The sequence below is a fragment of the Alternaria incomplexa genome (genome assembly GCF_024043165.1).
Source record: "Alternaria incomplexa strain BMP 0042 chromosome Unknown scaffold_10, whole genome shotgun sequence".
NCBI lineage: Eukaryota > Fungi > Ascomycota > Dothideomycetes > Pleosporales > Pleosporaceae > Alternaria > Alternaria incomplexa.
The window spans coordinates 865,868-891,014 of NW_026249859.1; the positions used below are offsets into that span (position 1 = coordinate 865,868).

A 25,147-nucleotide genomic window follows, 5' to 3' on the forward strand; every position below is an offset into this window, starting at 1 on the left:
ACAAATCCGGATCTCATGAACTCTTCCATCGTCAGCACAGATATGGGGAATCAGCCTCAGCCTCACGACACATTCTGGTTAGCTTCTTTCTCATTGTGTCGAGATACCCAGATATACAACGGAAAGTCGACTTTCCGAACATGTTTCGCACTCCCCGTTAGGATTGCGCCTACCTACCCACTCCACACATCGACAACATCGAGCTCAGCTACCATGCTGCGCGTTAGTTCTCAGCATGGCACTTACCTGATCCACGATATTCTCCGCAATATGCAACGGCGATGATGGTGTTGAAGACGCTGCTAGGATTTAAGCGATCCACTGTTGCTTACACAGTTGAAACATGATGAATACACGACCAATGAGCGATCAATCCAAACTTTCGGCATCAAGAATGTGGCTGGTATTATCACGGTATCTTTACAAAGGCTCTTGGACTCAGATCGACCGGGCCGCGAGAGCCATGACCAAGTCACATAGCCCTTGTTCATGACCTATAATCTGACCACAGCACTTGTGTTTGATGTGTCGCAGACCCATTGCTGCAAGCAGACTGGCCTATCAAGAAGACGATGCTAACACTATCGGACCTACATCGAACGCACGGAGGCCTAAAGGGACGAGGGTTATCTCATAGTTCCTCAAAGGATTCATAATCTTACTTGATGCTTCCGCATTCGACAATTCACAGCTGCCTTCTTCACCCTTGGCACTGTTGTTTGGGAAGCCTACAACTTCTTATGACGATATGGCGTCGAGAGCTGAACTCATCCCCATGAAGCCTTCTTGCATGTGGCCCTCCTTGGATGCCTCACCACACATACATTGGCTATGAGATAACTGTAGCTGAGAGGGCCAATCCTACGACAACATCAGCAATGAAAAGTTCTATATAACACTTTGACTGTCTTCAACAAACGATAGACTCATCACAGCAAGTTGTACTTCCCATACATCCTCCTACATCAACTTCGGTACCCCATATTCAGTTAAGCTCGGGCTCGAATTGCTATTACATGTCCATCGATCCTACATCTTCTACCAATCCCATTCACAGCGAGTACTATAACCCACCACCACGTAGATACCGGGTTCCACAGTTGGCCAGCATGTCTTCCAGCCGAAAGATCACCTCCGTACGTCTCAATCCGCTATATAACCGTCAACACCGATTTCCCGGATACTAAACTCCAATAGGCTGAGAAGGCACAATACATCCAAGCGCTTCGATCTCACCAGTTCAACACCATCGTTGAACTCGTCCGTGTCGAGCAGGCTTTTGCAAAGCTCGGTACACCGGACTGCAGTGAGCCGATGACGGCGGCTTGTAAGTATCGACAGTACTGGTATATGTAGATTGAAAACTGATTGTGGGTATCAGGGAAGTACTACGTCGAGTCGCATGGCCTGTTGACCGAACTTCGTGGATTGACTAGGAACTATCCTTTCAGGTAAACTGCCCATCATGACCCCCCGAAGGGTACACGGTGCCTCCCAAAGCATGTGCTAACCCATCTGTAGTTCTGACTGCCTAGACGAAGCAAAGCGACGTGTCTACGCCGACCCTGCAAGCAACCGCTCATGGAACTTGTGTTGGTTGGTTCTGAACAAGATACAAACTGAGTACGTCTACCAAAACATACACTACATTGCGATTTCGTTTGCTGATCTCAAGACAGTCAGCTACTGCCGTACTATGCGCGTTACCAGGCGTCTCAGCCAGCTATGTGGGCGGGTCAGACCCCTTCTGCTGATCAGATCACGCAGCTCACGAATGCTTTCGTTAATGAATGGAATTGGGCACTTGGTCAGATGTTGGGGCGTTGGACACAGCCGCCGGCGCGATGAGAGCGTGCGGATGTTAAGGGTTTGGTGTGTTGGTGATGGCGTTGATCGCTATCGAGGTCGCGTGTAGGTCCTTGTATTGCTTGCTTCTCTTTCCTATCCGGTGGCAATCTCTTTACACTCGTTTGACTCCTGGCGGTATAGACCTCTTCATATCATTTTTATTTTACATATTCTGCTTAGACCTCTGTCGAACATGAAGGCCTCTAGCCTACATCCCAGAAACTTAGGTCGTCCTCATTGACCTAGCCTTACTTCGCTCTGTCTCAATAACGCTACCATCTGTCGCATCCAAAATAATAGTCCCTTGCCTTAATTTCCTGGGTATTTTCCGCACTCACAGCATGAGCGAGCGCAGTGTTCAAGTATGCCCCAAAGTCTGCCGTTATCCCAGAATGCGTAACATCATCTGTTCCCGTGATATCTAGGGAAGGTGTGTTCGACATCCATTGGACCGTTTCGCCGTTCGTCACTCCGATAGCAAAGAATGAGACTTTGACAGGGAGCCACACCGCTCCTTCCTCGAGCATTATAGATTACAATCCTAGCGTTCAAGCCTTCACGTACTATCCAGGCCGCAAGATCCGCCTACGAGAGCGGGGTATGTGTATTTCGTGCCACGGTGATAGGGCAAAGGGCCAGCCTTGTCGACTGGTGGATGTCTCATCGGTGAAGTTGGACGAATGGCTGATAATGAATGTCTCGGTTGGATACTAGTGCATGTAGATATACTGTCAGCTGCTCAATCGCGAGGTTGCTTCCCGCTCATGAGTTCCAGATAAGAGTGTCGTGCTATCTCTCGTTTTTGCAAAGCATCCTTCGTTCTTGACATCTCTCAACAACACTTATCCCCAACGTTCTTTCAGGCATCGTCACCTCTGCACTTTAGTGCGCTAGCAACTCTAACATGGCTTCCTACGAGAGAAGGGTACGCATGATTCGCTTTATCACCCGTATGGGCCAACCAATGTCGTGGGGCTTGATGCTAGGCTACTACAACATCAGATGTTCTCCGGAAGATGCAATTCTGACCAGCTATAGCCGAAACAACCAGGAGAGACCCAACCTATCGATGGAGGGTATAGGGTTCGCCCACACTCAATCGTGCTTTCACGACACGAAACTGAAGATCGATAGCCAAAGGCAATACGTACTGATCCGGCGCCTGGGGACGGAGGTTACAAGGTCTGCAAAGGCTAGTCGAAGCCTCAATGCATAGTACTAAATGGTAACAGCCAAGAGTAGACGGTGATGGTCAACCGGGAGATGGAGGAACGCCCAGCGTACGCCCACCTTACTCGAATACCGTTACAACTTCGCTAAACTACACAGGGCTAAGGTTTTAGATAACCAATGTGACGGAAGGAAGTGACAGCAATACACACAAGAGAGGGCGGAGATCACGTCATTAGATGGTAGACGTGAGCATCGTCTAAACATTCATTACATATAAACATTACATAGCCACACCAATTCATCTCCACTCAAGCCAAAAAAGCTCAAAGCATACTCCTCCTCTTCGCCAACTTCTGATACTGCCTCGACGTCCTCGTCTGCCCATCCTCCATTTCATAATCCGACGCTATACTACCCGGCCTAACAGTCACAGGTGGTCTGAGACTCTCCACTCCACTAGCAGGCCGTAGTTTTGTCGGTGCAGAACGTTCTCTCATACTGAATCTGCGTTTGACCGTTTCGGCTATCTGGGCGAAGAAGCCGTTAACACCTTTGACTTCTCTCGGTGAAGCTTCGTGTATCGGTCCGTGGGTATGGGCATGCATGTGTACGTGCGGCTGGCCGTGGCCGTGGCTACCGAGGAGATGCGATTTCTCTCCAGGCTCCATGTATAAGTGGTTGCCCTCGTGGTTTACGAACCAGTTTACCATGTATTGTTTGCCTTCTGGGCCGCCGCCACAAGATCCGGCGAGGACGTGCGACGGGGGCGAGTTGACGGCGAGGGCGAAGAGGTTTGGCGGTTCGCAAAAGTCCGTTACCAGGCCGCGGTGGAAGATGAAGTAGATGAGGACGAAGACGTTCATGGCGAAGACGAGAGCAAGTATGAGTACCCATGCTTTGGAAGCGCCGGGCATGCCCCCGGATGCATATTGTTGGGCTTTGAGCGAGGCGTTGAAGTATTGCGTTTGGTACTCGTCGAGCATAGGGTGGGAATAGTTCTGTGGTTTGGGTCAGCGAGTTCGCTTGTCGAGTGTAGGAAGCGGCGAGACGCCAATAGCAGGAGACAAAGAGATGCATACCCAGAATGTCACAAAAGGCGTATCCACCATACTCAACAGCAGAGTACACCCCGCCAAAACAGCAAGAGCCTCCCCTAAGCTGGGTATGGCATTGCTTAGGTCGACCTGAAGGTTTTCTGGATCCGGGTTGGTAGGCTTCAACACCAGCTGTGTCAATAGTCTGGATGTACTCGCATTTGCATCCATGAGGCCAGTGCCGAGTGACAGACTGTTGGACCAGTCAGTACCTATGTCGCGCCAATTAGCCACGCCCTTTGTATTGACGCTGACTTCGTCTCCTGTCTCGACGAAGGCCTTTTTGTCGTTGGGATCTTCGCAAAGTGCTTCCATAGTGGCGCCCGAGCCGGTAACGTTATGTCGTGTACTGCATCCCGGTCTAACTGTAAGATGTAATTTGCATAGCGAGAAGATGCCCGTTCCATCCATGCCAACATCATCTGGTCCTCCTTGTCCTAGCAGATAAATTGCGGATCGTCCCCAGGCAAAGCTAGTGTGGTTCATGATTGTGTTGAAAGGCAAGGGGTATTTGCCGAAGACAGGCGGCCAATTCTTCGTGGTTGTTGTGTCGTTAACATCCCAGCCGAAGATCTCATCCACCACAGTCTTGTTGGTTGTGGTCGCGTTGTCCCTGATACCGGGAACGTTTCCCCAAGAAAGAAGATCGACCTCATCATCATTAGGCCAGGCGGCGTATACGATGGGTCCTAGCTCTGTCTTGTTCATGTTTACGCATAATACGTTCAACACTGGTGATGGCACCGAAGCGCGCAACGAGTACGTTCCTTCGGAGTTTAGCTCCTCAGGCTGCAGGATTCCATTTCTTTGGTCGCGGGCAGCAGCGAAGACGCCCGAGTGGGGCATAGCCATTGTCACGTTGTTGATAACTCTACCGTGCTTCTGGGACGTCTCAGTAGTGTTGACGATGTCGATCCATTGCCCAGTGACCGTAGTGTTTTCGTACAGAAGCCCAAAGCCTTGGGGTCGTAACTTTTGGATTGAAGTGCCGTTGCCGTTCCTGGCTGACAGATCCCAATCTGAGAGGTAGCGCTGGAAATTGTGGTATCCTTGGCCAGCGTGTTCCATTTGTAAGCATGTTTCTCCTTGGGCATTCTTGTCGGTTCGAATCGGTGTCTGGCACATTTCCTTGAGATAATTGATGTTTGCGAAGTCGCTCTTGACACGACCAGCCAGGACCAGGCCGTTATCCCAATTACCATCTCTTAGCATAGGCTGAACAGTAGCGGCAGCTGCAGATGAGTAAAGCGTCGCCAGAACAGCGCTCAGCAAACTCAGTATGCCCAGAAAAGACAGTCCAGCATACTTTGCAGTCTCCCAGTGGGTGATCAAAGTGCCTATCACAAAAAGGTCAGAACACGCCTCACAAACGATCCACACAAGACATCTGCTTACCTGGTTGAACAACCCACCTCCACATACTAAGTTCCGACAGCGTGACCCCCCTCCCATGATCCTTCATAAACGCCCTCCGACTAAGTACCTGCCCAAGGAAAGCCACAAAAGCCGTCACAAAAGACAGCTCAATAAGCTTCGCCATGACCGTCGTAAGCAAAATAGCATCAGCTGGTGTAATAGGCCCATGGCTAGTAATGCGCCGCCCATAATGAGGGGCACGGATAGCCAGGGCCAAGAAGATGCCTGAGAACAAGCACGAGAACAAGGATATGACGATCAAAGACAGATTGAGCCAGGTAAAGCGTGGGTGGTAAAAGTCTCTTGTAGTCGCGCATTCATGAGTTGGGCGAAAGTCATTTTCGTATGCCGACTTGATCGAGGGAGCGGCACCGCCGCCTCGGAGTCCATCGGTATCAGCAGAATGGATGTATGTTTCGTATTCATTTATACTGCTGTTGCTTTGCTTTGCGTTCTTCAGTATGCCATGCCGAAACTCTTCGTATGTGCCGACGTCAGGACTCGCTCTGCCAACGTCGGGGCTGAACCTGTCTCGTCGCAGATCGGGTGTGGACTCATTTGAGCTCTTGGGGAAGCCTCCAAAGTATGGGTCGGCTGAGCCTAGAGGCGAGAATGCGCCGGGGCTCTTTGTGGGCGGGCTCTTGGGGCCAGGACCGACGGCTCGTCGCGGGATGGGTTGTATGCTAACGCGCCTGGCGGTCTGCGTTGTCGCGACAGGGGATGTTGCTATGCCCAGTCCACTGTCCTTGCCGCGCTGGAAGCCGTCTGCGATATCTTCCTCCTCGTCCTCCTCCTGTACGATGCTTGGTGTGTTGCGACCGACGGCGGTGGTATCGCTCTGGAGCCGGGCGTAGTGCGGTCGCGCAGGCGGCGGGGTAGTAAGCCCGAGAGTGTGGGAGTTGCTGGAGAAGCCGAGCGAAGGCAGGGCGGGCGTGTTGTCTGAGCTCTCAGAGAGGTCCGAGGACTCCTGCATGAGTGGCCGGCGGTCGACCATGATGCCTAGCGTATAGCGCCCCTCTTGTTGTTGCCTGCGTTTCAGCCTTCTCTTCTTATGGTGTTCTTGCGGTCGGTATTGGCGGGAGGCTGCGCGAGGCCGCGGTTGTATGACCTGGGGCTGCAGGTGAGCGGCTCAGCTTGGATGCGACGGGACGACTTCACGACAGGGGAGAGAGGAAATAGACTGTCGCAAAGAGAAGAGACGACATCGCAAGGTTAGCCGGCGAAAAGCCTGAGGAATAAGGCCTCAAGGGATGACCCGACTGTCCGCTGCGGTTGCACGCACGTTCAGCTGTCGCTGGGCGGCTGCACGCTGTTCGCTTGTGGCGCTTGATTATGGCCCCCAAACTACATCCAGACCACTCTGCTGTGCCTCGTAGTGGTCCATAGTCTCCATAGTGCCTCTTCTAACCGGTAGCGAATGCGCAGCTGTCAGTCACTGCTGCTTGCGCTTTGTGAGCATGTCTCGCCGTTCGGCAAGCTTGACGAAGCTTGTCTCCTTCTGCAGTTTGCAATATGCCCTGCGCAGCAATGCAAACAATCATTACCAAGCTGTAGGCAGTCGACATCAGGGTGTCTCAATGGGTCTGGTGATGCGTGACAACTCTTGGGAGGAATCAATCGGGTTTGGTGATGTGGTACACGGTGGAGTGTTGGGGTTCAGCCACAAACTGAGGCTCCACGCGTCGCGTTGTGAGCTAAGGAAAGCACCAACACTGGACGGGCTTCACGCCTGCATTCTACCCGATAGCCTTGACATGCTCATCAACCAAACACTTCCAGTCCGCACCCCCATAATAAACTGTATGCCCATCATCATGCGTCAACTGTCCCGTACTCTGCACCGTGTCCCCCAGCTGCCAAAACAGATCCGCCGCCATCCCACTATCTCTCAGCGACAGACTGGTCTTCTGCCAACCCCCCTCCACAGGACAGTGGTCCTCCTTCTTGGGTACGCCATATTCCTCAAACAGACACGGTTTGTTGAGCTTTTGACAGATCTGAGCATGCGCTTCAATCCAGCCGTCACCAAACGAGTTGCTTACGCCCCAGCTATCCGGATACAGGTGGAAGGTGCCGAAACTTATGTTGCCCAATTTCAGATTTGCTTCCCAGTCTATGCCTTCAGTGTACTGGTAGGGGTAGGAGCCGTCGCCTGAAAGACCGAAGCCCTCATCGCCCACGGTGATCATGTGGTCCGAGTCGAGAGAGCGGATGTAGTCACTCGTTTGGCGGATCCAGTTCGTAAGCACCGATGTCTGGCAGAGACTGCAGCGCGGTTCATTGGCCAGTTCCCACGCGAACACAGCGTTGGAGTCGCGATAACGCGAAATGACAGCTTTGATGTACGCCTGGTACATGGTCTGGCATTTGGTCGCTGTGTACCACTGCGCATTGCTAATTACGCCGCACGCGGAAAAGTAGGCGGCCATGCCCCCGTAATCGGTCCAGTTGTTCACAAAGTTGATGATGAGCTTTATTCCGTGTTTTTCTGCAGCATTGACTACGGCGTCGAGGCGCTGGAGACCATTTGTGCCTGTGTTGATCGTGGCGGTAGATCCAGAGAAGGACTGGAAGTATACTGTGCCGGAATCTGGAACGGTTTTGACGTCGTTGAAACCCCATATCCGGAGTATTTTCTGGCCCGAGGTGGCTAGGTGGCCCATGATTACGTCGACATCATTATCGTTTGTCAAGAAAGGGATCCAGTAGGAGTTGGTTCCAGCGTAATCTAATGACAATATGAGTGGTGCGAAGATGGCTCGCGGTCTATCGACTTACACTTAGTTACACCATCAATGTTGAACTTGAGACCATCGACTTTTGAGATGGAGGCTCGTGGGGACAGATCGATTGCTGAGGGCAACGCTGTCGCAGCCGCGCCAAGGGCAAGTATCGGGAGTGTCTTCATGATGCTGAAACGGGACTTCGGTTTCGGCGAGTGTGCAGCCATTGCTATGTAGGGCTCGCTGCCACAGAACTTATAGGAATCCGTCGCGACTACGCTCAATACTTACTCGAAGCGGGGCGGCACAGGGCTCTCCGCTTTGAATTGGGTCACACGGCAATCGTGCCTTGAAGTGACTCTAGTTGTGGGGTATTATAGTAGCCAAGGTCCTAGCATGGTCGTAATTGGTGCACTAGAGACGAAGGGGCTTCCTTTCAATTACCATGTTTGGCAAGAATGCATCGGACCGCCAGCTCCCGCATTACATCGAGTAGATTTTTATATCTCTGGAAATATGTGAGAGGAAAATAATCAGTAATCGCGACAGTTGCGTAAAGCATATAGCAACCACGGAGGCGAAGTTGCAGAATTTCCCCGCGGCTAACAAACCATGCAATGTATTCGGCACAGACTTTCCGACAAACCAGCATCAACGAAACAAGGATCGTACCCGGAAGCGGAAGAGGCGATGAAACGAAACAACTGATAACGAACCAAGAAAGACTCGATAGTAGGAGAAGTTGTCCAGACTTTTATTAGGTAATGGAAGAAACATTGCCGAGTCGGCTGGAGTAAATTGCAGCATCGGTTTGCACCAAGCTCTTTCGCAGGCTCCGTAGGCGTCTTGATAGTGTTATCTATCTTGACGTTCGTAACCGCACAGTCTTGGCTTTGAGTGGAGCTTTGGTGGAGATGCACAAACGTCCGTTGCGCGCTGAGGGGTGACAAGAACAAGCAATGCGCAGAAATGCAAATCCGGGATGAGCAAAGGTCTCTGGATGAGAAGGTGGCAGTACGATGAGGCGAATGCGAATGCGAAAGATGACTAGCAATCAACAGAGCCGATCAAACGATAATGCTAACAAGGAGCACCAGGTCCAATGCGGTCTCCAGACGATAATGAACTTGATTAAACGGCAGTCGCCCGCTGATAAAAGCAAGCAACCCCAGCGTTCGGATAATATCAGAGAGAACGGGAGAAGTCGTTAAGAAGAAGAAAGCCTTTATCCCGACTTTGCCCTGCCGCTCGCTTTACCTGGGTCATGTCGAGCATAGGGCTGCAGCGACGCACGTGCGCGTACAAAGTCTGCCTGCATGTCCTGGAGCTGAGATGTGTCAGTGCTGGTCCTTCCATTTCATATCCCATGAAGTGATATGGGCCAAACCATGTCAATGTAATACCAATGGTTGGTGCCGAACCCATGTACTACTGAACTGCTACGGCACTTCGTGTCGAGGGACCAAGGCAAGGATAGCGATGGCGAAGTTTGGTCCTTCTATCTCCACGCTAACAGTCGCGAGAACGGTGCTCGGATCAGATCCACCCTGTTATTTCATCCTTTTTCTTGCTTTCTGGAAACCAACATGCATGGCGTAACCTGAGGAGATTTGCTGACGGCATGTCGTTCGTAACGAAGGCGCCCAACTGTGCACCAAGTGGTCTGGATTGCAGGCCTTAGTCGAGCATTTTAATCCGGGCGGTGATGGCATGGCAGACGCAACCGTGTGGTACGGACGCCTAGTGTGGGGGTAGTTGGAGCTATACAACATGGTGGACGTCAACGACGCCGCCAACTGTCAGCAAGTCAGATCGCGATAGTGAGCAACCACCGGTGAGTAACCTGACGTGGGCGGTGAAAGATGGCGAGTCATCCAATAGTGGGACAACCATTCGGAGTCGGGGTTCTTTTCGGTAGGCGCCTTTCCAACTTGGAATATGCATACAGACAGTCGCATGCTCGATGATGCAGTCGACCTTGATCTGGCAGCGGTCGCGCATTGTTTTGCATGCCGTGCAACCCGCATCTTGCTTATGGGCTGCAGAGCTGACCTTGTGTAGCGGTACACAGAACTAAGATCTGAGCTAGTGCCGTCGCGTGGCGTAACCGAAGTACAGGCAGCGTTGGGAACGATGACCACGAGTCTGGTGTTGCATGTCTCAGTCCCACGCGAGGCGCGTAAGACGTGGGAACTCGAAGTCGAAAGCGCACGGCGTAACTTGCCGTTCCAGTTAGTGCCCCGCAGTGTCGCCGTTGGAACCAGAAGAGGATATGAGCAGGGACGTCGTACTAGATGAAGCAAGGAGAGGTCTGCCCTGGGGTACGTTTCAGGCCCAAATTTGAGGATCTGGCTTTTGAAAATTGAGACAAGAGGGCAAAGCAAAGCGTTGTGGTATAGCATCCCACACATCAGCTCTCTAGGATAGCCCTGGAACGTGCTGCACATTGAGGCTCGGGCCGGTTAGGGCCGGAAATGTGACCTGGACTATCGAGTCTGACCCCGGGTCCGCGTACACGGTTGATCGACCATAGCGGCCGAACGCGTACAGTATCGAATTTTCCGCGCTCGGCTGCGGCAGAGGCCTCTTAATTGCAAGGATCCCGCACCTCCTGAATAATCTTCGTGTTGGTCAGGCGAAACCATGCGTGACCGGTCGCCTGGTGCTGGGATACTGAATGACCTATATTGTATTTGTACGACACATATTCGTTAAGAACGGCTGCGATTGGAAAAGCAATCGCATCGTTCCTAGAATTACTGAACGTGGTGTTGCCGAAGACTACCGAATGTCCGTGCTGGAACGTTCAGATGGGCGTACGGCATGAAATTTGACAGCAAGAGCTGATCGTCCTTCGTCGGTGGCCCACCACCAGGGCGATATGACACGAGAACCAACGTCTGCCAGGAGGTTCGTGGAAAAACAATAGACATGAGAAATTGCCGTTCTTACTCGAGGTGCTTTCTGCCAATGACATCCTTTGGAGAATGACGCACAAGCATTTCAGCCACCGCCGATTCCGACTTTCTAAGGCCCGAGCCCTGCGAGCACCGTCACAGTTCCTCACCTCAGCCTCCCTCAAAACAAAATCCTGCCAAGACTAGGCGGAAGCGGGGGGTAGACCGCGGTGCCCTAAAATCTCCCGCTCCTCTTGCTTCCTGTGATTCCAGAAACTAGCAGGCTTTCTTTGAGCGTCGTTCGTTGTCCCCAGGTCGTCCAGTCGCCATGAGTATTCGGATAAATGCGACGGTCCAAGAGGCCCGAACAGCTGCAAACCACAGCCAGGAACAATGGGACCGATTCTACGTAGGTATACTCTTGTCGCAAGGGTATGCTTGGCTAACGGGACTAGTTCATAACCAAAGACGAGGCCAGGCAGCTTGCAGAGGCGCACCCTGACTGGAAAAGATGGATCCTCATCCCCGCGAACGAGAAAGAACAAATGCTGGAGAGGATCAACGCCCGCCTGAGTGCTGAAGGTATCCCACCTGTCGAGATGATCATCCTGAAGTGGCGGGTGTCGCAGTTACTCCGAGACATCCAGCGGAAATATGGTATGTGCATTTGTGCCCAACTCTGGTGACTCGAGGTAGCGGTCGGCTACGGTGACGCCCTATACAAGTACATTAGCTGATTCAAACGACTTTGCAGAAGCCGGCAGCATGCTGCAAGGGATGCCAGGCACGAGCTCAGGGTCAGGATCGGGGTCACCAATACAAGTCCAGACAGCCCAATCGCCTCCAGACAGCAGTGTTCAGTCATCGAGCCCACAACGAACGGAGTATTCACCAAGCGAAACTCGCCCATACGATCCAATACGGGATGTGTAAATCCCAAGCCCCCGGGAGGAGATTTGTCTTTCACAGCGCGCGTTCAAAGTCGAGAACAGGAACACCCGACGAATATTTGGTATTCGAGCCTGATATCCCAGACCACAAAGCGCGGCGTGCATAGCGAGGAAAGAGCAACTAGCGAAACCACCTCACGAGGAGACGGAGCGCCATAGGATCCAGCAAGCTATCTTTGTGCGATCGTTGTGGAGGCTTCGAGGAGACGCATCGGCAAGAGATATCGCGTCGAGCGAAGCGGACTATACAACCGCAGCGTTCCATGCGGCTACACCGAGCGGGCTCGACTCGGGGTTGTGTATAGTGCTCTGGTACGTAGCCTCGGCAGTGCCGAGGGTGTTGTGCGCTGCCCAATCCGGTATCTGCCTACTGCCAATGTCTCTTGCTTGCTTTTCCATGTACCTGCAGCTTTCCACACGTCTCAATTCCCCGACGCTGGCTACTCATTGTTGATTGGCACGCAGCGTGCATCTGGCCTTGGCGTCGTGGCTTTTCCGTCCCCGTGCATTGTGCATACAGCCCAATCTCGAAAGAGTCGGAAACAACGACGGTTCTAGACCGCGCATGGCATTTTCTCTGGTTTCTTTTGGCGTTTCCTTTTCGACGCTGCCCTTTCGCATGTCTCAATCTAGGAACAATGCATTCTAGTATTGGACGCTATCAAATTTCGTCTCCTGTTGTTCCAACGAGGTATACTCATTCGCTGCTAACAATGGAAGAAAGAAACTCTTGTGTATGTCGTGTGGGCCAGCGTCGCAGGGTAAGGGTCGCTAAGCGTCGAGTCGTGGAGCGAGTGGGCGAAGCGGTCTTGTATGACGCAGCTGAGGGCAGCTCATCGGTGTGTCCTTCCGAGGTCGGCTAGGCTGATCGATCTTTAGATGCTCCTACTGTCTCATGAGCTGCTCTCCCCGCTCGTCAAAGGGATGTGGCTCATCTGCGTAACAACTCTGGTCATCGCTGGAAGCGTAAGTAATGGATAATCGTGGCCTGCAGAGTTGGTCGGGCATCTCTGGACTTCCAGGCTTGTAAGCCCAAGGAGGTTACCGGCGTAAAGGTTCAATGCTTGCTTGCTGGCCGAGCAGCGTGTGCGGGAGCGTTGTGACATCAGAGGGGAGCCGCACGTCTGTGTGACAACTACGCCATCGTGTTGGAGGTTCCTAAAGGATGTGGCATCGTAGATGCTGATACCGAGCCGGATGACAGCTTGATGAAGAGGGTGAAAGGTCGTGAGGGCTGGAGACAGAACACGTCCGACGTGACTGCCTCCAAAGTATGGTACCCTAGCAACTAGTACTTGCCTCATCCATGTCAAAGGGCAGCCACGCCCAGTTCTCATCTTCAAACTCTTGTACACAACGGCCTCCTGTACTCCATCTCCCCGTGCCCGAGATTCGACTGCGACACGCGGAATGCATCCCACTATCACGCGTCTCACACGGAGTGAACTAGGGGGCACAGTCGCCACTACCCGCATCGCTCTACCGTATCTCTCAGCCTCCTGCACCTCAACACCGGTAATGAGAGCTGCAGCGCCTCGCATATCTGTCGAAAATCGGTTTCAGCAAGGTCAAGAGGCTTTGCCAGATCTTTCTCAACCGAGCCGAGTCTTCTGCGGATGACGCTATACGTCGCGCGCCCAAGACAGTACTAACGACGGATCAAGGCTTCACTGCAGCTTTAGTACAGAATATCCATTGTACTAATTAGTTCTGTTCTTGTGCAGGAAGCTCTGTTGTTCGCCCAAGAGTCGTTCACTCTGGTGAGCAGCCAAGACCCACAATGGAAGGAGCACTAGCCGCCGTTTGACAACTGCTTCTTCCCGTAGCCTGGTCCAACACCGGCCCTACTCTCCCGTCAGAGTTCAAGCTGCATCGTGCAGGCTGACGGTCTTGTCGCGAGCTGCCTGCTGGGACCTTCCATGGAAATCTCGTCAGTGCACCGTGGCCGTCGAGACGAGATTGCTGGGTATTGGTGACTATGTGCCTCGCGCCTGAGCATCTCCCCAGCATCAGCAGTAAGTGGAACTCACAAACGCATCGTATGTTGACTCCAGTGTCCATGTTGTGACACAACAGTAGTGCAGCGGAGTGACACGAGAAGTCTTGTCCCTCCGACCTGCGCCTTCATCGTAGCAACGAAGGGGACAGCTCGGTGACCCCTCAGCGCAGCGGACCAACGTCCGTCACCGAATGCAGCTCACTGCATACATGTACCCACCATACCCACCTCGAACGCGCCGTGCCTATATTGACGGCTCCACCCGTACTCCATTACGATCACGCGAATACGCTCGGTAGCGCGGCCTCGACGGCCATATACCCTCTCGGTTGGAATGAGGCAGTGCTATCGAGCCGCCTGGGCTTAGCATATACCGTTAGGCTGGACTGGACAGCTGCCAGGCGCAGCTTGATGTACCACAGTGGAGCCTCATGCATGCTGTATGCTGTGTCTTGCAGGACATGGATTGCTACAGCCACGTCGTAGTACAAGGGACAGGGCCTGTCCAAGGATAGATGCCTTGAGTTGTCTGCTGTCATCATAGCGATACATGAATCGCCATGGCAGTCCCTCTCAGTCCTCATTTAGACGATCGGCGCCGTTAGATCGGGCTATCGCTTGAGCTCCTCCGCTCTGCCATGTCCAAATGAAGCTATGGAGCGGCAAGAATGCATCACGCCACACATACGGGACTGAGAGCCTTGGCTACCAGCTGCGCTAGGGCTTGCTATCATTGCTGCATATATCGAAGACACGCATCGTGCTGATACCGAAGTGACGCACCACAAGACTCCCAAGTACCCATAGTAAGGGGATCGCGACTGGAATGTGATTCCTAGGCACCATGACGCCAGTCAATGTAGTCGCAAAGATACTGTAGTGATCATGGACTCAACTGGGCAGGGTATGTATAGTGTTCTCATAACACAATCTGGTACTAGATAGTATTTGACAGAAGAATGTCTGTGACTCCTGGTATGCTCTACTCCGTGAACGTGTACTGGTCATGACACTGTCGCTTTCATCGATGAGCCTGAACTTGTCACACAGCAACATCACGTTATTTGAAGTCAAGTCATGAAGTCCAAGAAGAGTTTAGACAATCCCTCTTTGTTCGATTTTCGGACTCCAGTCGGCCTATATCGTTTCAAACGTAGCAAGACATCACTCTAGCCGGATCAGTCGACGCTCCAAAACCCCCAAATCGAGACGTTGCCCAATCGCAGGTGGACATAGTGTCCTGGTATCATTGATATCATAACCACGGCCAAGCGTAGCTAGCCAGAGACCATAACGAGTCTCTTTCCGATGCCACCAAAGCTTCCATGTCATAATTCATATTCCCTATTCCCTATTCCCCGTGTTTTTGCCTTTTTGTATTCGTGATGGACCTAATCTGACCAACTACCCTTGCATACCAAAGCCAGGCTCGATACCAGCCTGCTTCAACGCCTTTGCTTTCCGCGAATCCACCTCTTTCTTCTCTGCTTTTTGGGACGCCGCCAGCGCGCGGACTTGGTCTTCTTCGGCGAACATGGCGCCTTTGGGGTGTTCTTCTCGATCGAGGTCGACGGTCGCGCATATGGTGACGTTCTCGCCTCGTACGGTCATGACGCCGGGGAGCTTGACGTCGTGTATTAGCCAGCGGGGCACGGAGAGGTCGGAGGAGGGCGATGCGTCGGGGTTGCGGGCTGCTATTCGCTCGTAGCATTCTGTGAGGACGAGGTTGGCTGGGGAGTGTTAGCTGCGGTATCGATGACGCGGGGCGGGCTGGTGGTGGACGCACCGAATTGGTCGTAGGAGCGTAATATGCCAATGTATTCTTTCTCGTCACGCAGTAGTACGTCGACCTTTTCTGAATTGTGTCAACGTCATGTCCTCTCAGACTCCTGGCTAGGTGTGTCCATACTGTCCACCATGTCTAATAGCATTGCCGATGTCAGGAAGGCTTGCGGTGGGAGGTCGACGGGGAGTACAGGGGGCGGCGCCTGCCCTCGTGCACCACCGAGCATGTTCGCATGTTGTGGTGGTGGAGTGGCACTGTATACGCCTTCGTAACCTGGGGCGGTATTAGCACTGCGCCATTGTGCGCGTCGGCGGGGGTCGTGGCTCACCAGAAGACGGCGAGGGCCCGCGTGGAATCTCGGAGCCCGGGGGTTGCAGCTGTCCAGGTGCCTGCATGGAGCGCTGGAGCATGGCGTTGAAGTCCGGGCCCATGTTTGGGGCACCTCCAGCGGCCGCGGGGCCTCGTGGTGGGCGTTGGTTGTAGGCCATTGTGGGGGGTTGCGCAGTGAGTCGGGCGAGAGTAGTGGTGTTGGTTTAGCGGTTACGAGGGGGCGATGGGTATGGAGCTATCATGGCGAGGCGGCGCATATAATTCCACCTTCACTCGCGTGTTTACGTCGTTGACGCTGCCCGAAATCGCCAACCACTCACGTATGCCAAGCCCCGCTAGTCATGAACTCTGGATGGGAAAGACGTCTTGCATCATCCTAACTTCTATCAATTTGTCGCTACATCTCATTACCTAGCTATACTCGCTCAGCATACGAAGCTTCCCTGTTTAAGCTCGGGGTTGTTGGGAAAAGAATCTCGTGCAGAGATACCCATTCGTTCACTGAAGTAGAGGAGCTCTCCTGCGCAGCCCTCAGCATCCAGATCACCGCCATCTTGAGGAAAAATCGATTTCTCGTAAATCCCAGTGGACACTCGAGTTTGACATATTAGAGTGTACACAGTTCTCGGCTTGTCACCCAGTACGTGTCGTGCGGTCTGAGAGACTGGACAACACGGGTGGACGAATCGGAGCTGAGCTACGCCGCAAGAGAGCTCCATTTAGGGCGAGCCTTCGTCCTGCATTTGCGCTCTGTTTCCCAATCATATCGTAATTTTTTTCAATCGCATTCAGCTCTCAAAATCTTCTCTGCAACAGTGTTCTACACTTCAACTCATCGGTAGATTGTTCACCTTCTATTCGTCCACGATGGCTGGCATATTCAGAGTCTTCAAAAGTAAATGGATCACACCACCAAAAGAGGTTCATGAAGATTATACCGGCAGGAACATCATTGTGACTGGTGCGACTTCGGGTATCGGCGTAGAGGCAGTCTTCAAGTTTGCGAAATTGGGTGCCGCCAAAGTCATCATCGCCGCGCGCGATGTGAAGAAAGGCGAATCCACGAAATCGGCTCTGGAGGCGAGGCTCGGACGCAACGATCAGCTGGAGGTTTGGGAACTCGATATGATGTCGTATGACAGTATAGAAGCTTTCGCCAACCGCGCAAACGCGCTTGACCATCTCGACTTAGCTGTGTTGAACGCTGGTGCTTGGCGAGTCAAGTTCATACAGTCAAGATATGGATGGGAAGAGGATATACAGGTCAACACACTGTCTACAACCCTCTTGGCCGTGTTGCTTCTACCAAAACTGAAGGAATCTCAACAGCACACTGGCAGAATTCCGGTCCTCGAGTTTGTCAATTCTGGTCTACACCAACGCGCTGTTGTCCCACCAGAAGTCCGGCAAAAGCCCAGCGTACTCGAGCACTACAACAAAGAAGAAAACCACAAGGAGGGTAGCCAGTACAAGTTCTCCAAGGTCTTCCTTATGTACGCTACGAACAAGCTTGCAGAAGAGATATCTTCAGGCGATGTGATCATTACCAGCATCTGCCCTGGTTGGGTCAATACCGACTTGGGACGCGACCGCTTCTTTCCTGGCGTGCACATATTGGCATTCTTCTTCATCTTCTTGTTCATGAGATCTGCGGCTTCTGCTGCGAACATGGTGTTGAGTGGGACCACCCAGGGGGAGAGTGTACATGGCAGGTTTTGGAAAGAGGACAGCATTCAGCCAACTCCACCTAGCCTGGCAGGACCCGAGATGAAGGAGCTAAGTGCAAGGATGTGGGATGAGATTATCGATGCACTGGAGAAGGATGTGCCACATATCAGCAAGACTGTTGATGCGGCATTGTCGAAGCGCTGAAGGTTGGCGGATTTAGGACCTGGAATTAGAGAGGACAAGACTACCAAGAAACTTGATGTGTAGCTATATGGTGAATTGCAAAAGATGGTGCCGTGTTGCCAGACGCAGCTGACATGTGGCTGAGACTAGAGGCGCAGGCACCTCCACACATGACGTACCGGCAGCCGAATTGGAGCATCATAGTGCCTAGAACATGCATCTGGTGCCTCGAAGCCTGCGCAATCCCTCGTCCAGCAAAGTCAGACAGCTGCAGCCCGCTGAGTCGGCTGAATGCCCAAATCGCCCTTCCGCCGCAAGCCCGCCGCCCACGGTCCCTCGTCCCTCCTGCGCTTCCTCTTCCCCCGGACTCGAGCACGCGCGCGCCTTCACCTCTCCAAGTTCCGCCACGACACGCTCCACTCGCTCAAGAACAGCGCCAAGTCCCGCATCTACAGATACATCGTCTACCGCCAGGCTGCCAAGGCGCAGGGGAAGCAGGGTATCGTCCAGCGCCTGCGAGGCTACACGCGGAGGTTGAGCGGCCGCAGCTATCTCGAAGATGCTGCGAGGCTGCGACGGCAGCAGATAGCCACGCGTCCGGGAACCACACCTTCCGGCAACAAAGCAATGACGTACCAAGAGAGCTACGAGGCGCGAGAGCCTGGGACGCGGAGACGGAAGCTGGCGGGCTATCTCAAGGCCGCGAACGAACTCCGGCAGACATACACCCAGCAGTATGCCTCCAACTGGAGTAGCAAGGAGGCTCAATATGACTATGAGGACGACACACCAGGCGGATTTCCAGATGCCGCCGTCGTCAGGAGCGGGCGGGAGGAGATGATCCTCTTTCCCAGCTATGCCCGGCGACACATAAAGCGGAAGCCAGAAGCACAGCCAGGCACCATCCAAGAGACGGAAGGCCAAGGGCGCGACGTTCGAGACTCGACCGGCGCCGGCGATGCCGAATTCTGGAAACAGCAGTGGAACAACTACGAGGACGACAACGCGGTCGTTGACGTCGATGTCCGCGGCTGGATCTACTCGCCACACAGGGGGCAGATGTCACGCAAGCAGAGGCTGTTCATTGGCCTCGCGCGGCAGTTAGTCGGCGTACAGGCACCTGCTACACCCAACTCATCTGCGGAGAGTAGTCGGGATACGAGTCCGCAACGGCACGGCTTCCGCGAACGAGCCCACCTGCGCGATGCCCAGCAGGACGAAGCCATGGCGGCCAGAGAGGCCGAAGAAATTCTACGGAGGGGCGAGAGAGAGGCAAGAGCTGCAGCACGCGGTGCTTACAGCGAGAGGCCAGCCAAGGACATGGACGACACGCAGCTATACCGAACAGAAAGTGGGAACAGCACGAGGCCCAACAACGGCAGGACCCACCAGCTCGCTCACAGCACATCCAAAGATTCCATGAGAAGCGAAGCCAGTATCCAACCGTTGCAGAAGAGAGGGTCATGGAACCAGCCGTCGGAGATGAGCCCATCAGAACTCGCTGAAGCCAACGCTCGGTTGATGGCTCGGCTGCGACACTTCCTAGCGATACCCATGGCCAATACGCCCATCAGTGTCTTCTTCTACAATGAGAACATATCGAAACAGAGGACCGTATACACCGACGCCGCAGGCCATTTCAGTATGAGCGCGGCTTTAGACTTCGTACCCACCCACGTTCGCATCTTAGCATCAGACAAGCTATCGGCAACCGAGGAAGTGATTGTCACTGCCTCGCAGGGTATCAGCATAATCAGCGACATTGACGACACAATAAAGCACTCCGCTATTGGCAGCGGCGCTCGCGAAATCTTTCGCAACGTCTTCATCCGCGACCTAGTCGATCTCACCATCGATGGTGTCAGAGAGTGGTACAACAGAATGGCGGAGCTGGGAGTCAAGTTCCACTATGTCTCCAACTCGCCCTGGCAGCTATATCCTGTCATCTCCAAATACTTCGAGTTAGCTGGACTACCACCAGGCTCATTCCACCTGAAGCAATACAGCGGTATGCTCCAAGGCATATTCGAGCCCGTGGCAGAGAGAAAGAAGGTCACTCTGGATAAGATCGCAAGAGACTTCCCAGAACGAAACTTCATCCTAATCGGAGATAGTGGCGAGGCGGATCTGGAGGTTTATACCGATTTCGTGCTTGAAAATCCTGGGCGAGTTGTCGCCGTTTTCATCCGCGACGTCACCACGACAGATAGCCCGGGCTTCTTTGATCCTTCCACCGGGTCCTCACCAGGCGACCACTCTTCATCAACACCATCGACACAACGCAACAGTGGTGGTAGCTCGGCAGCTTCGACTAAGGCTCGACCGCCATCTGAAGAGCACGACCCTGAACTGAAAGCTGCCATTGCAGCCTCATTACGTGACATGGATGCGGAGAACAACATGCGTCCAAGTTTGCCTGATAGGAAGTCCTCTCCGCACACCACATCACAACAAGCTTCCTCGAACAATCTGATAGACCTATCCTCCGACGATGAGGTAAATGATTCACCCGCGCTGAGGAAGTTCAATAGTGAAACTCAAGCCGACAACGAAAGACATCGCTCATCAGTCGCCTCGAATGCGAGTATGAAGTCTGCGCCGCCGCCTCCTAAGAAGCCAGTCGCTTTAAGGAGCCCGTCGACGGAATCATTCAATGCGCAATCCACTTCCAACCCGCGACCGCAACCACCTAAGCCCCGAAAAACCTCAGCGGCTGTCACTCAATCCAGTCCGCTTGCACAGCAAGTCAGTGCTTCAAGAAGCGCAAACACATCAGCACTCTCCAAACCTCCAGTGGGACCTAAGCCATCTATGAGCTACCAGAGCCAGGCGTCAGAGGACCAGCAGTCATACGCTGGTATGGCTCGCGACAAGTTGTGGTCTGTCTACAGTAATCTACCCGCACTGCGTTCAACAGAGGAGCCCGGTTCCAATGCTTCCAGTCTAGATGTAACTGGTGTTCGCAAAGGCCCACCTCCGCCTCCGCCTCGACGCGGAAACCGCGATACAGCTGCAAGCGCAGCGTCTTACGTGGGCTCCAAAGCATCGTCAGCGTGGCAGAACGCACCCTCTATACCCTACCATAGTCGCCCTCAGGCCATCTCTGCGCAAACATCTCAGCCATTCTCTACTGCAGCGCCGCGACAGGGCATCAACCGCACCAGCACCGGTAGTACCCTAGGTGGTGCTGCAGGCGAGCAGTACGGCACAAAGAAGGAGCAGTTGTGGCGGCAGAGATGGGCACATGCAGAGCAGGTTCTCTCTGAGCAGGGCGTAATACTGCGAGGATGGAGGGTAGGCAGCGACATCATGGGCGAGGCGGAAAGAATAGTCAAAGAGGCCGATAAGAAGTTCAAGCGCGACGAGCAGCGAGGCGAGGCGGGAAACGGGAGTACCGGCAAAGCGAGCGAACAGAAATGAACGCAGCGTTGCCTGTGGATAATTGGTCGTCGCGTTATTAGCGGGTTGCCTGTTGTCACTACACACATGAACATAACGAGCCGTATTGCTATCCTGTTATCTCAATCAATGCATCTCTCCATCCGCTGCGGACATGCCCCACCAAAAGAGGCCTCTCGAGATACCTCGAGTGGGAACCAAGTTGTGTTTTGACTGGTAGCGAGGGCAGCTGTACCATAAGTGTAACTCCCGTGATGCCACGGCCGCCCAATTCTGGGTCGTCGAAATCTCGCGCGGACGCTCCACCTGCACACATTCCTCAAACGCATCTCCCCCGTATCAAGCGTTACGCCACACGAGATTTAAACTTCCCCAAGTCCATTTCCCTGCCAAGCAAATCGATAGTGTGCATATATCGCCCCTGGAAACCGGAAGCGTCGAACCCTCGCGCCTGGAGCCACGACTAAAGAGGGGGTGTGGTACCACGGCATCTACGCACGTGCATGATTGTTGTTGTTGTGAGATGGCTGGACTACTGCCCATGTTCAGGAGTCGTGATGTCATGCCCTTGCTAACTTGCGTATCAAAACAAAAAGACGCTAGATCCTGCCGCTTGTGCCAGCCTGCCAGGTACATAGTTGGCGACACGCGACTGCGACGCGCTTTTGGATTGTTACCCTGCCTGCCCTCTTTTTACATCGGCTGTTTTACTACTACCACGCACGTTCGCCTGACATCGTAATTCTCGGTGATAGATATTGAAAATGTATGTAGATTTGGTGTTGTTCTCATGTTGCGATTGCGATTGCGACCACGGTCGCGATGGTGATGATGCGCCGCGTTGTTGTTCGCGCCCAGTACGCGCATTGTCACACGCTGGCGCTGTCGCTGTCGGCTTGAAGTTAGGGTATCTTTGAATGAAATGCTGACTATGATGTTCTTCTGCGTAGGCCATCCAGCAAAGGAAAGCCAACGGATCCTAAATTGAGGGAGAAGGTCAAGGAGGACGTGAAGAACGAGACTAACAAGGACGGTGGTGGCAAGGGACAATGGAGTGCTTGGAAGGTGAGTTTGCGTGGCTTCCTTTCTCAATGTCCTCAATGGATGCGATAGTGCGCATTGCTTCGTGCATAGACTGACGCGATATGTAGGCTAGCAAGCTCTCGAAAGAGTACGAAAAGAAGGGCGGCGGCTACGAGAACGAGGCTGGCAGCAAGAACGAACCGAAGAAGGGTGCTCCACAGCAAAAGTCCAAGGGCAAGAAGAAGGCCGAAGAGAAGGAGGAAGAGACAGAGAAAGCGGAAGACGAAGAGCCTGCGGAAGAAGACGACAAGGAGAACGAGAAGAAGGATGCCGAGGAGGAGAAGGAGAACAACGACGCTGAGGAAGAGGACGCAGAAGAGGACGCCCCTCCAAGCGCACAGAAGCCCAAGGCCAACACTGGTGCGAAGAAGACTGGCGCCAAAGCTGGTGCTAAGGGTGCGGCAAAGTCTGTTGAGCCAAAAAAGGCAGCCGCTCCCAAGGCGAAAGCCAAGGAAAGGACAGAAGGAACCAGGAAGTCATCGAGGGTTGCGGGCGCTGGAAAGCGGAAGACGTATGACGAGGATGAGAATGACGGTGAGGAGGAAGAGAAGCCAACCAAGGGTAAGGCGAAGAAGAGCAAGTCCTGATGATGAGACGCTCTACGTGCATGCTTCTTTGGGTTACTGGTGCGTATCGTGACCGATTGTGTAGTCACAGGATCAGTCGAGTGTATCCGCAACCAATATGGAAGGGACGATGGGTATAATGACAGTTTAATTATTTCCGACATGTTTACTCAACGCCTTCTCCATGCGATCTCGCGTCTACTCCTACTAAGCTTACTCGCGCCTGCCTGACCGGAAACTGCAGGCCCGACGAGATAATCCGCACCGATGAGTCTAGTGTCGACCTCACCACACATTACGCCCCGGCCCCAGTGCCCAACGTGGCTGCAAATTGCCAAGATCTCACACCGATCATGTTGCTGACTGCGAGGTAGTCGGACTCTCCGAGCATGTCGCGATGTTGACGGAGTCAACTTTACCGCCGGGCAAGCGCACCCCGATCCTGCAGTACAAAGTTGGAGTCAGCGCTTCTCCTGCACGCACTTTCGGTCTGTTGGTCTTACCAAAGCTCGAAGCCAGCAGTATGCATAGTGCCTGGTTGCGCTGTCGTCATGGGCGTGTAACGAACATAGTCTCGTTCCTGGAACCCGGCCTTCGAAACCACCGTGGCACCACAAGGCGTAGCGGATACTCCCTGGACAACATTAGCCGAGATGCTTTCTCTGAGCCAGTCAGACCTACCAACAGCGCGTCGTCGAGATCTGCTAGCTGAGTGCAGTAGCTCACGAGTCTTCCTGCATGGCCTCGTCGCCAATAACAGGGTGCCACTGCTAAAGTACAGAGGCGCATTTTGCCCTCTAGATGCCTATTCTCCGCTGTCAGCAATCTGCGTCTAGATACGTCAGTTATGCATACTGCAGTTTTGCTGCACGCGTGACTGAGTTATAGATCTCCACGGCTTCAGTACTTTGATCTCTTTCGAGGTCAGGGACATCCAGTCGCTCAGCAACGCCAGCAAGCACGTCTTTGGGTTGGAAATGATGGATATATGCTGATTCTGATTTGAGCTGAATACTGCATACTCCTACGATACTTCTCCGTGTCGGAAGGACCGACTTGAAGGACTCTCGCAACGCTTCGTACACGTGTTCAGACTCGTCTTCTTGAATATCATCTTCTGCAACGAGCACCACGCATGCAGGATCTCTTAAGGCTTTCTCGTACTGAACAAAGTAGGAATATATAGTGTCAGATGGAAATGTCTGGTAATTGACGCGCTGAAACTGAAAAGAAGGCGAAGAAAAGAACGCAGCAGCCGCAACAAGCGAGATTCGGTCCAGGTCATCTAAAGTAGCTAGGCGTACGCCTTGTACAGATGGAAAAAGCATGACTTCGCTCGGCTAGTAGCACTGCAAATATGACCTTCGTTCTGGGGAAACATATCGAAGTTCAATATGCAGGTCATTTAAAGCAATACAATCTCGCAACAGAGTACGCCTGCATTCAGGAAAGACATGCTACCAACATCTCTTTGTCTACGATAAGCACGCACTGCCATTACGCATAGTTGTGCATAAAGCGAGTTGAGACATCATACCCGCATTTGTATGTTGCTTGGAATACAGCGCTGGCATTGGACGGGATAAGATCCCGTTGTCGAAAGGTAGGCCGCCTGCCTTATAAGCGAATTTCCTTCATGGAGGACATCGATACGACTTACAAGTGGCGAACTTAGTCGATACTACAGCGAAGAAGACGAAATCAATTGCAGCGACGATAGCGGTAAACAAAGAGACGGCGCAGATGCAGGAGTAAGATGAAGGTTGTGCGTCCGTCTGGTACGCGAGGCAGGTTCGCGGGGAGATGCAGCCCTAACGGAAGCTAAGACATGCATGGCACCGACACAATGAACCAGTGTGGTTCTCGACCTGCCTTTGGTGCCTCCTCGAGCCTTCCTACCATCGAACTCGAAAAGCAACGATCTACCGTACCGGCTTTGCTTTACGGCCCAGGCCGCCATCGTTCCCTGCTACACGGATCTTGCCCATTACTTCTAAGCGAATGAGCGACACGCACCCTCGCGACACGTCCT

The 25,147-nt window shown here is 53.1% G+C and overlaps 8 protein-coding genes across 8 annotated transcripts; 5 read left to right on the forward strand and 3 right to left on the reverse strand.

Annotated features, from left to right (window-relative positions):
- Positions 1 to 1,109: 1,109 nt before the first annotated feature.
- J4E90_007180 (uncharacterized protein) lies at positions 1,110 to 1,848 on the forward strand (the record flags this gene model as incomplete). Its single annotated transcript, XM_051436720.1, has 5 exons — positions 1,110 to 1,136; positions 1,198 to 1,327; positions 1,382 to 1,451; positions 1,522 to 1,623; positions 1,680 to 1,848. The coding sequence occupies 5 exons, from the start codon at positions 1,110 to 1,112 to the stop codon at positions 1,846 to 1,848; spliced, it is 498 nt and encodes a 165-aa protein (XP_051289466.1).
- A 1,496-nt stretch (positions 1,849 to 3,344) lies between these two features.
- On the reverse strand, positions 3,345 to 6,525 carry J4E90_007181 (uncharacterized protein; the record flags this gene model as incomplete). The annotated part of the gene is made up of 3 exons (XM_051436721.1): positions 3,345 to 4,019; positions 4,101 to 5,452; positions 5,511 to 6,525. The coding sequence occupies 3 exons, from the start codon at positions 6,523 to 6,525 to the stop codon at positions 3,345 to 3,347; spliced, it is 3,042 nt and encodes a 1,013-aa protein (XP_051289467.1).
- A 742-nt stretch (positions 6,526 to 7,267) lies between these two features.
- Positions 7,268 to 8,481, reverse strand: J4E90_007182 (uncharacterized protein; the record flags this gene model as incomplete). Its single annotated transcript, XM_051436722.1, has 2 exons — positions 7,268 to 8,259; positions 8,310 to 8,481. 2 exons carry the CDS (start codon positions 8,479 to 8,481, stop codon positions 7,268 to 7,270), a joined length of 1,164 nt encoding a protein of 387 aa, XP_051289468.1.
- A 2,998-nt stretch (positions 8,482 to 11,479) lies between these two features.
- J4E90_007183 (uncharacterized protein) lies at positions 11,480 to 11,837 on the forward strand (the record flags this gene model as incomplete). Its single annotated transcript, XM_051436723.1, has 2 exons — positions 11,480 to 11,560; positions 11,607 to 11,837. The coding sequence occupies 2 exons, from the start codon at positions 11,480 to 11,482 to the stop codon at positions 11,835 to 11,837; spliced, it is 312 nt and encodes a 103-aa protein (XP_051289469.1).
- A 3,667-nt stretch (positions 11,838 to 15,504) lies between these two features.
- Positions 15,505 to 16,374, reverse strand: J4E90_007184 (uncharacterized protein; the record flags this gene model as incomplete). Its single annotated transcript, XM_051436724.1, has 4 exons — positions 15,505 to 15,830; positions 15,887 to 15,955; positions 16,010 to 16,159; positions 16,215 to 16,374. 4 exons carry the CDS (start codon positions 16,372 to 16,374, stop codon positions 15,505 to 15,507), a joined length of 705 nt encoding a protein of 234 aa, XP_051289470.1.
- A 709-nt stretch (positions 16,375 to 17,083) lies between these two features.
- J4E90_007185 (uncharacterized protein) lies at positions 17,084 to 18,088 on the forward strand (the record flags this gene model as incomplete). The annotated part of the gene is made up of 1 exon (XM_051436725.1): positions 17,084 to 18,088. One exon carries the CDS (start codon positions 17,084 to 17,086, stop codon positions 18,086 to 18,088), a length of 1,005 nt encoding a protein of 334 aa, XP_051289471.1.
- A 270-nt stretch (positions 18,089 to 18,358) lies between these two features.
- J4E90_007186 (uncharacterized protein) lies at positions 18,359 to 21,487 on the forward strand (the record flags this gene model as incomplete). Its single annotated transcript, XM_051436726.1, has 1 exon — positions 18,359 to 21,487. The coding sequence occupies one exon, from the start codon at positions 18,359 to 18,361 to the stop codon at positions 21,485 to 21,487; it is 3,129 nt and encodes a 1,042-aa protein (XP_051289472.1).
- An 801-nt stretch (positions 21,488 to 22,288) lies between these two features.
- J4E90_007187 (uncharacterized protein) lies at positions 22,289 to 23,136 on the forward strand (the record flags this gene model as incomplete). The annotated part of the gene is made up of 3 exons (XM_051436727.1): positions 22,289 to 22,323; positions 22,417 to 22,531; positions 22,618 to 23,136. The coding sequence occupies 3 exons, from the start codon at positions 22,289 to 22,291 to the stop codon at positions 23,134 to 23,136; spliced, it is 669 nt and encodes a 222-aa protein (XP_051289473.1).
- Between the last annotated feature and the right edge of the window lie 2,011 nt (positions 23,137 to 25,147).